The sequence below is a fragment of the Channa argus genome, chromosome 21 (assembly GCF_033026475.1).
Source record: "Channa argus isolate prfri chromosome 21, Channa argus male v1.0, whole genome shotgun sequence".
Taxonomy (NCBI): Eukaryota; Metazoa; Chordata; class Actinopteri; order Anabantiformes; family Channidae; genus Channa; species Channa argus.
In genome coordinates, this window is record NC_090217.1 from 12519347 (window position 1) to 12532417 (window position 13071).

Sequence of the window (13071 nt, forward strand, 5' to 3'; positions counted from 1 at the left end):
CACCGAATAATTATAGTTAACCGAAAGCTAATTATATGTTGCCATAGGAATGTGTGTTCATACATTTTGGGGGGTTTAACCAAGACTTCAAGAGAAAGTCAAAGAAATGGAAAATCAGGTGTAACAATGTTTTACTACTAAAGCCACACAAGTAACTATTACTTATTCATTTGCAGGGTTTTAACAAATAAACCAGATAGTTGTTCAAGTAAATCTAACCAGAAAACTTTAACTTGGAAATTGTGAAATTTGCCCAACTTAAAATTTATGGAACGCACACTTCAATTCAGTTTGTTGTTTAAATATAGATTCTGATTAATCCACACTGAGTTAAAAGTACACATACTACACAGTTTTTTGGGTAGTAATACTAGTTTTGTTTTTCATTTTGTAAACTAAATTGTAAGTGTACTATAGTACTATAGTATTGTTTATAGTACAAAATACAACTCCAAATATGTCTGGTAAAGGACACCACAGAATAATATTAAACAGCTTTTATTTGTTAGCCCATAATGTTTCATGTGATTTATTTATTATTAAAAATGTATGTGTTATCTTGATGGCCCTTTAAATCGGTTACAATTAATTGCAACGTATGACAGAATTGACAGTAAACTTGAGTCTGAGTCACACAAGATTCCTACTTAGTCCACTTTCCAAACTACAGTAAACCTCTCCAGGCTGACTCTGATAATGGCTCGCAATACTAAGGTTCAGAGTAAAGATTTCCAACTAATATGTAAACTGTTAAAAATCTAAAATCATAAATAAAATATAACATATATGTAGCTAATATGACATATTTACATTTTGAAAAGGCACTAGCATGTTCACTATATCAGAAAACAATTTTACACTGAGCCACAACTACAGTAACTTACTACAAAAACAGGCTCTTTTTTCTCACAGCTCACTGTTTTTTCAAACTGTTTAAAAATGCCTTAATTAAGAATCACAAAATTTAGGAAATATGCTTATTTCCTTTAATGATAAGTGGATTGATACTAAATTCTCTTACGTCTGCATTCTTATTTGAAAGCTGTTTAGCTTAGGTTAGCACAAAGACTGGGAACAGATGGAAACCGCTAGCCTGGCTCTAGCACTAAAAAACCACTATTGGCATCTTAAGTGTTAATAAATTAAAATTTAATTACCTGGCTAGACAGTTTAGCGACCAAATATGGTATAAATTGTTAACCAGTGACTTACAATTGGCTCACAGTCAGTGAGTATTAAAGTTGCTTTTAATACTTGTGGTTAAAAAAGAAACGTAGACCAGTTTTTAAACATCTATTCGAGAGTACTAGAAGGAGCTGTGTCGTTCTGTCCCAGGAGCTTTCAGCCTACATACAGTAACTGTAATGTACAAAAAGAACCATAAAATGTTGGTTCTCATGTACTATAGCAGTATTTAAAACCATATACTGTACATATTAATACTGTGTAATTGCTTGTACTGTGAACTGTACATGTGATTACAGTGTGGTACAAAAGTTTGCTTCCCCTTATTTTGAAAGAGTGGAACATACCAACTGAAAATGCATGTTATGTAAGGATAAGTGTTAAGTTTGCATCCCTTTACAATGAAATGAAATGTAAGGGGATACATACTAAACCATAAGCCTAACATAATTATAATTCACCTTTAGCTAATACAGACGTTCTTTCATTAGTGTATAAGAAGACAGTTATAGTAAAATAATGAAAATGAGATCAGTGCAAAGGTTTGGATCCCCCTGGATAAATAATTAAAAATTAACTTTCGGTTATGACAAAACAATATTTCTTTCAAGTGAATGAGCGTTATATATCCTGTTGATGACATTTTTTTTTCTTTTTACCATTTCAAAATAACTGTAATCACATGTATACAACCAATATTATCATTACCTGATCTCTTAGTGTTCAAGTATAAATGGAGACACAGGCCAAATAGTCATAGTCATAGACATAGTCTCTAAAATGTTCATTAATAAGTGAATTCAGGTTGATCTGGTGTATGGTAGTATGGTAGTATGTTCCCATTATGGTTTGGCATGCTAGAAGTAGAGAATCGAAGTGCCCCTGGGCAAGACACTGAGCCCCCAACAGCCATTACCCAATCCCCAGCAGTGCTGGTACCAATTCTGGTAGATATTGGGGAGGGTTGCGTCAGGAAGGGCATCCTGCATAAAAACAACTGTGCCAAATCAACATGCGGACAAAAGATTCACTGTGGTGACCCTGAATGCATGGGATAAGCCGAAAGGGCAAAAAATAAAATAAAAATAAAATGCTAGAAGTAGAGAAGAAAAGACCTTTAAGTTATTATAAAACAATTTTTTTCTCAATGTGAATTGCTTATTATTTAATTTCCTTTGAATGTTCAAAATAAAACTAAGGTCTAGCTATGATCTTTGAAATATACAATATGTAATTGGTGTTTCTGGCTCAGTATCTATGTTATAAAAAAGAGGTATACTGCTCAAGGAGACCAAAGAGTGCTGACACTGTACCATTAGCACATTTGGTCCAATATGGATGCAGCACAGTACACTGGCAATAGACAATACTGTTTGTGTTATGTGTCTGCATTCTACAAAAGTGGTGCCGATGCACCTTATATAGTGCTTTCCCGGTCTATGTCTTTGGCAATACTGATTCTGGCATGTCCATTGCCCAGCCCGTTATCATCCAGTGCATTTTCTTTGGCCTCTTTCATCAGTGTTAACTTCTTCTGTCTTTTGATAATATTAAAGTAGACGCATCCCCACAGTATGTTGGATAGGGAGTGGAGCCCAGTAATGACACCGATGAATGTTATCCTGGAAAAACAACGTATTGGAACAGGTTAGGCAAAACATTTTCCCTGTAAGTTCTTTGATTTTAAGTCTCCATAACACCAATTTATCCAACTTAATATGAGTATACTGACTTTATATATGTACAATTTGACTTAAAGACTTTAAAAAGCCTTCTATGGAATATTACAACAGGCATGAAGAATCTGGATTCTGATTTTAGTATACCTAAATGTGTTAGCATCATAGAATCTGCATGCTCCATGACCTCCACACGGGTTGGTGCCCCACTTCAAACAGGTTCGGTCAATCAGCAGCCCGAAATAAATGGGAGGAGGTATCCCACCTGATAACACACAAAGTCACATGCTTTCACAAAACAGTCTAAATATTATCAGTAGTGCAAGTAGAAGCCTGATATAATGCTTTTCTCTGAAACTAAAACATGTCTGGTACTCACCTAGAGTTCTCACTATCAGTGTCTGCATACCCAAAGCCAATGACTTCAGGTCCTGGTGTATGGACCTGGAATGTATATCAAAAGTTAATAGATGTTCATGTAAGAATTTAAGCTTAAAAACAAATACGTAAGATCCAATGTAGTGTCTAAAAACCAACAGGAGATTAAGATAAATACAGATAAATAGGATGCTTAGGCATCATGATGCCTTTTTGTACAAAATGTGAGCCGACCTGAGCACTACGATGTATCCTGGCGTTCCCCCACTGGCAGAAATGAAGGACCCCAAAACGGACAAAATCATGTAGATCTTAAATTTGTAGTCACAGTCACTTCTCCTGGGGCACTGACCCAGTACTGCAGACATGTTCATGCCTGGAGTCATCTTTTCCCTCACGCAGGTACAGTTGTGAAACACCTAAAGAAAACAGGGAAATAAAACAGACCATTTATAGTAACAATGATGGTCTATTGTTCTCACGAAATCTAGTAAATCTCTAAGCTGCTGCCTCACCATTTCCTTGCCAGCATTTGTGGAGGTCTGGCACCCGGCCAGACAGGGCGAAGAATATGTCAAGCCATTGTCAGAGCACACTGGGTCCCAGTGCTTGACTGGGCAGGAGCAGCCCGTATTACACTGAGACAGCAGAGTCTGTTGGTTGTACGACACTTGAGGAACCCTGGTGCGTACAAGGGCAGACTTTAACTTTCAGTTATGCATGGTGTTATGAATCTGTACAAAACTCTCAGTCCTTCACCCATCTCTTTGTAAAGGAATGGTTTTAATGCAACTCACCCTTGATACGAGACAGTGAGACCAGCCACCTCTGCATTATCGCAGTGAATGAAGACCTGAGTGGCCAGCAGGCAAAAGGACCCGAAAGAGGCAATCATGGACATTCTGGCTGCCCCGACAACACCCAGTTTGAAACGCTTCAGGACAAAACCTCCGGTGATCATGCCAAAAGCTACTGCTGGCAGGTTCAGTGTACCTGGGTGGAGGAATGAATCACTGAATAGTAAATGGTCTCTACTTATAACACTTTTCAACCTTACTGGTGCTTTTTACTGCTTCTCATTCATACCTTCACACACACAGGACAATTTATAACTAAAACTTTATTTAAGACTCCCGATAAAAGTGGATTTGTTTAGAATGCTTTTCAGATAGATAGACAATAACCTAAATCACATATTTTAACTAATAATTTTAACCATCCGTTCATGACTCTTGCAAACTAATTTCATCCATCCATTCAATATCTCTAACTGCTTATCTGTTCAGGGTCAAGAGGGAAGCGAGCCTATTCCAACTGTCATTGGTCGAGAGAGTCTATCTCAGAGTCAACACAGAGAGACATATACAAACAGTCAACCATTCACACTCACATTTACACCTATAGGCAATTTAGAGTCACTAATTAACCTAACATGCACGTTTTTAACATGCATGTTTTTGGACTGTGGGAGAAACCAGAGTACCTGGAGGAAACACACACAAGCATGGGGAGAACATAGAGCAACGATTTGCACAAGTGGTACAGAGTGTCACTTTTGGCTAACTATACTGTTCTGCTGTTTTTAGATTTTTAGATTGTATCTATTTTGGTTGTTTATCCATAGTCTTTACTGTTTAAGGTTTCAGCTAACATTCTTTATTGGGCTTTTTCACCATCTGACATAAGAATCATAAGAGTCAGTTAATTAGAGCTCAAGATGGTGCTTTGCAAACAAAGGAAAAGCTCACGGTGGGTTAAGTGTTTACAGTCATCTCTTGCAATCACATATCCCTACAATAACCGCATTGTTTCAGTGGCTTTTGGCTAAGAAGTGCAGAACTGCAGTGAATGCAAAGGAAATTGTTTGGTGTCATTGCTTTGTACCTATGAGGAAAGTGGACTTGGAGGCTGATTGGCCAAAGATTTGCTCCATGTACTTTGGCATGAAGGTGATCATGCCAATGAAGCCGTTGACAGCCACCAGGTAGGTGAGGATCAACATTGAGAAGACGCTATTACTGAAGAGTCGCTTTAGAGATGGAATGAAATCTGTGGAAGAGTAAACAGTTTGATTGAGACGTGCAATAAAGGTATTATTTAGTATTCTCAGGTGTTAGTTATTTACTGTATATACAGATCAGGCACAACATTATGATCACTTGTGTAATGTAATGCAATCAAAAAGAGCAGCTCTGCCATGAATTCTACTTTGACAAGGTTATAATTTCTCCGTTTTTAGATTGAAACTATCAGAAAGGTGATAATTCTACTTAGTGTTTGTTATTGAGGTCCAAGTGGGTAGTGGAGTCTGGAGTGCATTATAAGTAGAGGTGGCTCTAATGTTTTGGCCCCCTCATTTCACTCACAGCCCCCTCTGTGTCGTTCAACTCTTGCCCAGATTGCATGGTGGTTTGTCACTCTAAGTCAATAAACCAGGGTTACAGGTCTGGGCTCTGCATTTTCTGGTCTAAATCTGGTTAATGATTAAACTCTTTATTTCTAAAAGCAATTTCCCCTGGAAAATATTTATCGATGTTTGAAGTGTCAGAAGATGTGTGGTACCTCTAGCCAGCTCCCGGAATTTAACTGGCTTCTCCTTTGCCCCATGCTCATAGTTTTCTTGCGCCAGGAAGTTCTCCTGCTCTGCCACTGTGGAAAGCTCTGTGGTTTTACTTTGGCTCTGTTCTTGGCCCTGCTTGGATATACGCTTTGGCAGGAACAAGAACGGGATGCCAGACAGCAAGGCCACTGTGCCAGTCACGATGAAGCCCAGCCACCAAGCCCCGACCCAGCGGGAGTCTTTATAGTTGATGGTGATAGCGTCTGGGAGAAAGAGTTGGATGGTGTAGATTATAATGGGGCTTGTGTTCAAAGCACTTTTATTGCTTTTCACTAATGTTTCTCACTGTGACACTGTGACTTAAGTATTATCAGGAGTTCAAGACAAGTCCTGCTGTGTCAGCATAGAGAAACACTATGAACGCCTCTTGTTGCTGACAAGCTGTTTTACTCTTTACCTACAACCTTGCCATCTAGGTGAAAAGTGGTAGAGTTTCCCTGCTTTGCTAAAGGTGGATTTTGACTAAGGCTAGGGCGTGTTTTGCACTGACCAATTGAATGTGCAACTTGTGATGCAAGGTCAATGATAAGTAAAGCAGTGTAGTGTCTGCACGTGTTGAAATGCCACATTAACACATTTTGGAATTTTGTCACCTGATGTTGAGAACTTCCATACCTAAATCTACAGATCCAATGTCAACGTAGATCTTAGAAAAGAAGGACCCAAGCATGAACCCGACCACAGGTCCTAAGATTCCCACTGTATGGATACAGGCTGGAAAATAGAGAAACAGACACACACAAATGTTTGGTACTGAGTACTTTGATATATTAAAAAAAAATTTAAAATGGTGTTGCAACAGCAGTGTGCCAAAACAGTATAAAAGAGAATAAAAGAACAAACACAGCTGCCAAAAGTATAAAATTTGACAAAAAGTAGCAGAAAGTGTAGGCTGCAAAAGTAGCTAACCCAAATAGAAAGGAGTGTTCTCCTCGCTGGAGAAATCATCCAGGTAGGACACTCCCAAAGGCATGATGGGAGTCTCTCCAATCCCACGCAGCATGTTTCCCAAAAACACATAGATCCACATAGATGAGCCAGCTGCCTTTTCACAAGCTAAAGGGGAAAACCGGACTCAGAATGTGAACTGAAAGCATCGTTTATCTTTTGCTCGTGTAAATGTGGTATAATTGTTTGTTTTGAATCAGTTTGTTATATACATACCTGTTTGGGCATCTAAATCATTTATCTTATCTGTATCAGTCATGCTGTGGTTGGACATACAGGGCAGGATGCTCTCAGTGTTGTTGACACTTTTGATGTGAGACACACTGGTCTCATATTTATACCTGAAAAACATTAGGGATTATTATTATTACTACACAGGGGCCAGTTTTACAGAGACACATATGTCTTGGAAAAAACAACCAAATGTGCCAGGAAATGGTGTGTATGTTGCACATACTGTACACAGTTTGCTCACATGCTAATTGTCATTTTTAATGTTATATAATTTATACTCTTGGCGGCAGAGTATTAAAAATGTAACACCTAGTATCACCTTAGGGTTAAGAGCTATTAAAAGTCTAGTGGGTTTGTCTTACTTCCACCATGTACAAATTAGGAGAAGGGGTTATTATAAACAATTTCATGACAAAGTACAGCCATTTTGTCCACGAAGTGGGATAGAAAAAAATGTAGAGAAATTCAGAATGCAAAAATTTGCAAGCAATTTAAAACCCTTGTTTAACTGAAAATACTACAAAGACATATTGTATGTTGGAACTGAGGGAGACTCAGCCTCTCTTTTGCCAAATAACCAGTTACCAAGTAGTTTTCAAAGATTTGTGTTTCCCAATTATTTGCAAAACATTGCAATTGATTTATATTTTGCATGCTGCCCTATCTTGTTTTGGAAATGGGATTGTGTCTGATTACTGCTAATTTGAGTCAGACCAATGGGGTTTAGTTCCGTGCTGAGGTTATTTTTGCATCCCTAGACCTCTGCCTCCAAGGATCATTATGGAGGATAATGTTGAATATAGACAATAAAAAGAGTACTAACTTCCCCTGGAAGAAGTGAGGCAGGGCTGTGATGAAAGATCCTACAGCCATGATGAAGCAGCCAATAGCGATTATCCTGGGACGGTGGAGCTTGGCACCAAAGTAGCTCACAAAAGCTATTACCAACAGGTTGCCTGGGAAGGTGAAAAACATTTTTTAAAAAAACATAATTCAATAACTGATGAATGAATGATCTTGATTAAAAGAATACTTCACCCTTTTTGCAAACATGCTTTTTACTGACTTGATAATAGATAATAAAATAGTTCTGTCTGGGTAAGTTTTTTTATATGGCTGCTTAGATATCCATTTGCATTATATCTCATTCGCCCATGCTGTCCATTTTGCCCAACGTTACACTCAAATGTTTCAAAATTTATTAGTTACAATTACTTATGGGTTCCATCTTTAGGAAGTATAATATATCCTAATGGCTAAGTAATGCAATGCATTTACATAGTTCTACAATTTTTCATATTCTTATCTGTAAAGTATAGCATATGATTTTGTAAAATAAAAATTCTTATTTCAACAACATCTTGTATTGGTTTTTATATTACAGTTTTTATGTGTTTAAGGTACAGTATTCTGGTAATTATACAATAAAATATAACAATTTTAACCTATATTTACTTTGTGATAGACATTTTTTCTCTTCCTTAGTTTTACTAAATCGCAGACAGAACTCAGCGTGATGAACCATCTCGGTTTAATACACGCTGGCATGGAGAACAACAAATGGATGTTGGTGTCTTCTGACTTGTATCTCTCAAACCCCTTCTATTTATATTCAAACCTAGGAAAAGAACCACGCTCACAAAACAAATCTGTTAATGTCAGTTGTGAAGCAATAAAATCCTTTTATTGCACCTTCTTGTAGATCTTGAGACCCCAGGACCCACAGTCTACTGAGCCTAAGCATTTCTCTAAACTTGCCACACCCTGTAACTGCTCGTCCTGTCTGTGACCTCTTCAGCAAACCTATCTTGGTTGCCTGTTTGCTAATTATCTAACTATATGACAACATTTTCTCTATTCCCCCACAGTTTACTCATTTATACTGTGAATTAAACTGCATTAGTGTTCTTCTATTTACATTTTCTGATGTCATGATTTTACAGCAATTTACTGCTAATTTCACAGACATTTCTCACAGTGCAGCAATTTGCTCTGTTCACAGTGATCACCACTAAGTAATATGTTAATTCATCTTCAATTAATCTTTATAAAATCTATTTCTAACACAAAAACATCTATTTCTTGATCACAGTAACTTGAACAAACTAGGCTTAAGGTGTTAATTGCTGAGCATTAGAGGTGACACATTATGTTACTTTCCAGAAGGTGTAAGCAAGCAGTTTCCTCCTGCTCTGAGCTTTTATACTAAACTACTGGCAGTAGCTTCATAATTTTCTTTTTCCATTCTAATTCCTGCAAAGGGGGAATTATGGTGCTTTATAAGATAGAATAAATAAAGCCAACATCAGTCTCAGTATTTTTAGCACATTGGCAGGAGTATTGTAGCTTTTGTTTTTATTGGTTTATATAGGCCAAAAACAGAACGTCACATCCAGCATCAAGTGAAAAATGCACATACCTATCTCAAAGCTGCCATCAATGAGTCCAGTGAGGGAGCTGGGGATGTTAAAGCGCCTTTCAATCTGTGTGATGGAGCTCTTCATATAGGAGCCACTAAACGCTTTGGCAAAATATACAAAAGCCAAAGAAGCCAGGAAGAGCTGAAAAAGACATGTATACACACACACAAGTTGTTTTTATTAAGCTTTTTTCAAATGGTTTGGTTACACGTCACTCACATTATTACCAAGATAGTAATCTTTTTCAAGTAAAAAGGATTAAACTAGTTTTTTTTTAGTTTCAGTAATGTAATTAAAGCTGTGTAAAGGGTGGTTTCCCTAGTACAAAAGAAAGACAGATGTAATTACACCTTGTATGAGTGAAAGGGGGAATTATCACATGGGCACCTCCCGTGATAGATTTCCACCTATTGTTCTTCAGACATGATTGGATTACCTCATTTTAATTTGAACTAGATTAGAGCTTTTTTAAAGGTATTGTATAAGGATGGGGTTGAAACCCACCAGTATTGGCAAATATGTAAATAGGAAAAAAGGATGATGTTACTAACAGCCTAATTTCATTTACCTTACACTTATTGTTTCAACTCTTCTTTAAGAGATTGTTCTTTTAAAATGAGTAGCCAACTTTAAAAGCTGAAGACAGCATTTAAAACCAGCGCATTGAGGTAATGCTGGGCCAATTACACATCTAGCTGCCTAAGAAAGCTAAAATCTGCCAACAAACTTGACTTGTGTGCAGCCATATCCCTTGTCCCAGAGATAGTTAAAGATTAAAAACGTTTTACACTGGGGTCAAGCCCACAATGTCTTAAATACATTTAGATGACTGTAAATACTTGTCTGCTGTTCAATCTGCACAGGTAAAGAGCAATTACAGCAAGTACCTTCAGAGTTCAACCCAGTCTTACCTTTAAAAAAGACTCACTCTTTATTAAAGGGAACTGCTAATGTTTAATTTTAGGGAAATGGACCATAGCTTACTCCTCTTGACAGTATGAATAATTGAATAATGAATAATTTGCTACTTAAATATGATGATTTGCCATTTTCACGCATGTTATCAAAGAGCACATAATAAACTGCATTGCCATATTAAAAGCGTGAAACTGTAAAAAACATGAATAGAAGTCACTCACATATAACCATTTTCAGTTAAACGGTAAATTTCTGTTTAAACACTCTGCAAAGGCGATCAAACACAGTCTTATTAACACAAATTGTAACACGTTAATTTTTTTACACTTATTACCAGCTGTGTTCCCACTCTATGAGCAGAAAAAGCAAATTTTTAATGCACACAAAGTCTCATTTGGGGTAAAAGTTAAAGTTTTAAAATTTCATGATAACGGTTTGTTTGAACTCACACAACACTTAATAGAAATGCCACACCGGAGCCTTTGACTCCAGGGTGATTAAGACAAGCAGTGAATGACCTTCCCAAATATTTCAATACATGGAAAAGTGACATAACACCAACCTTGAGCTTGGAGCTACAAGCATCACATGTTTTTTTGGACTCTACACTCATGATGCGGCTGTGTGCTTAGCAGATGGAAGAAAGAAACCAAATGACCTAAAAAGAGACATCAAAACTTATGAGTCCATCAGCATCAGTAGCAAATTACAGTTGGGTGCAAAAGTCTGTATCCCTTTATTTTGAGAATTTACAACATAACATTAATAATGCACATTCAACCAGTACAAATGTTCCTTCTTCAGAAAAAGTTAATCATTTATATATAATAATATATATTAATTTAATTTAATCATTTAGATATAGATATAGATGAAATAAAATGTAAAAGATGTATATGTTTGGGCTCTACATATTCATAGTCAGTTGTGTCAAACATGCTTTTGTTTATCTAAAAACAGATTTGGTACCAACTTAACATTGTGAATCACTTTTCTGACAACAGAACCTGCAGTTATATAATAATAACGGATCTACAATAGAAAAATAGTACAGATTTGCTTTAGTACATCTCAGACAGAAATTTTGTGAATAGTAAGTAAAGTAAAAAAAACACAATTCAAAACAAAAAAGAACTGAAAGTATTTACCTGAGAATCACCAGTGGTCCACAGGAGGATGTGAGGGATGTGGTAAAGACTCTTGTTGAAAGCTTATTTTGCCATATCAGGACTTTGTGCCTGAGTCTTATCACAAACCAACTATAACACTGTATGTAATCAGTAACCCAGCCACTCATGTGCACTTGTTGATCATGTCAATGAAAAGCCTTCTAAACCCTCCAACCCCCAGGCACACAAACCCTAACGTGACTACACTGGTTGGGTAAAGGTCCAGTGGGGTGCATTTCTGATCAGCACCGGAAAGCTACAGCGATTCACGGAGTGCAAAAGCACGCATACATTCAGAGCATGCACACACTCACACATCCTCCTCTGTGAACTTCATAAGCTTCCCAAGTAGCCATCCTTTTGAACGCACAACAAACAGCAGCAGCAGCAGCAGCAGCATGTAGCTGCCCAAAGCTTATTTTACAAGCCCACTGTTTCTGTTAGTTTGTTGTTTCAATGAGTGAAATGCTTTCCTCTTCAGGAGAAATTCAGCTTTTGTGTGACTGGGTGTTTCCTAAGTCTGTTCAAAGTCTTCCTGTCCTATTGATAGTCTCTAACAATGGCTTTTTCTCTCTGTGTCCTAATGACAGAGCATTGCACATCTGATCAGACAACTGATCAGACAGGGTGTATAAGATATTCATCATAAAAACGTGTGTGTTGAATTTGACACCACACCAAAGAAACTCTTGGAGAACAATTTGACATTATTATTGCAGTGAGGCTTGCTCCACAACAATTTTAGATGACAGTCTTATGCAATCTCGACTGAATACAATGCATATATTTTAAAACCTTTTATTATTATTATTATTATTATTTATTATTATTTATTAGTATTATTTAGAATAACAATGATACTAGATCTGGAAAGAGCAGAGAGCAAAAGTAATCGACAGAATAAAAAAAAAATATATAAACAAATTAAAGTGGTTGTTTCTGCATGAACTTTACCCAGCCACACAGCAACATTGCTCCAGCTTTGACCACCTCCATTTGCATGCCAATAGTAGTGATCAATGCTGGAACAGTGTTGTTGGCAATAGGTACTTAGGGTGAAAACGTAAGTGACCCAAAGCTGATTATACACACTTTTGATTAGTACTTATTTAAATTATTTCTGAATTCTATTGAACAAGTTCCACATGTTTATTTTTAACTGTGGTCTGGGTTGTCTGTGTTAGGGGGTCTGGGCTCTATCCAGGCATAGTGTGTGCTAGTGCAGCGTGAGCATGTCAGGGTCACTGATCCCCTCTCTTACTCTGCTCGTATCAGCATCCACCCTTCTGTTCCACCGCCAGGTCATTGTCACACTACCATGTTCCTATGGACCAAGGCACTGGTGGCAGAAAAAATGAGTGGGATTGTAGGGAAGAGGGAAAGACGAAAGGCAGAAGACACTAACTGAGACAGATGATAGTGTGAGTTGTAAACAATAGGAGTGAGGACATTTTGGGTAATTCTCACAACATCAAAAGGCTGTTTGAAGACTTAGTTTTAAGCTGGAGGTAAAACATAGA

At 37.3% G+C, this 13071-nt stretch overlaps 1 protein-coding gene across 3 annotated transcripts; it reads right to left on the minus strand.

Annotated features, from left to right (window-relative positions):
• Window positions 1–482: 482 nt before the first annotated feature.
• LOC137106513 (solute carrier organic anion transporter family member 1C1-like) lies at window positions 483–11868 on the minus strand. Of its 3 annotated transcripts, XM_067489904.1 has the most exons (16): window positions 11531–11867; window positions 11356–11414; window positions 10945–11040; window positions 9464–9605; window positions 7868–8000; window positions 7027–7151; window positions 6772–6918; window positions 6478–6576; window positions 5805–6065; window positions 5127–5291; window positions 4040–4235; window positions 3758–3923; window positions 3477–3661; window positions 3244–3308; window positions 3012–3129; window positions 483–2807 (listed from the first exon to the last, which is right to left on the minus strand). In XM_067489904.1, the coding sequence occupies exons 3-16, from the start codon at window positions 10993–10995 to the stop codon at window positions 2603–2605; spliced, it is 2058 nt and encodes a 685-aa protein (XP_067346005.1). In that variant the 5' UTR covers window positions 10996–11040; window positions 11356–11414; window positions 11531–11867; the 3' UTR covers window positions 483–2602. The 3 variants fall into 3 exon arrangements, with proteins under 3 accessions (XP_067346005.1, XP_067346004.1, XP_067346006.1); XM_067489903.1 differs by lacking the exon at window positions 11356–11414 and having other exon boundaries at window positions 11531–11862; XM_067489905.1 differs by lacking the exons at window positions 5805–6065; window positions 11356–11414 and having other exon boundaries at window positions 11531–11868.
• Between the last annotated feature and the right edge of the window lie 1203 nt (window positions 11869–13071).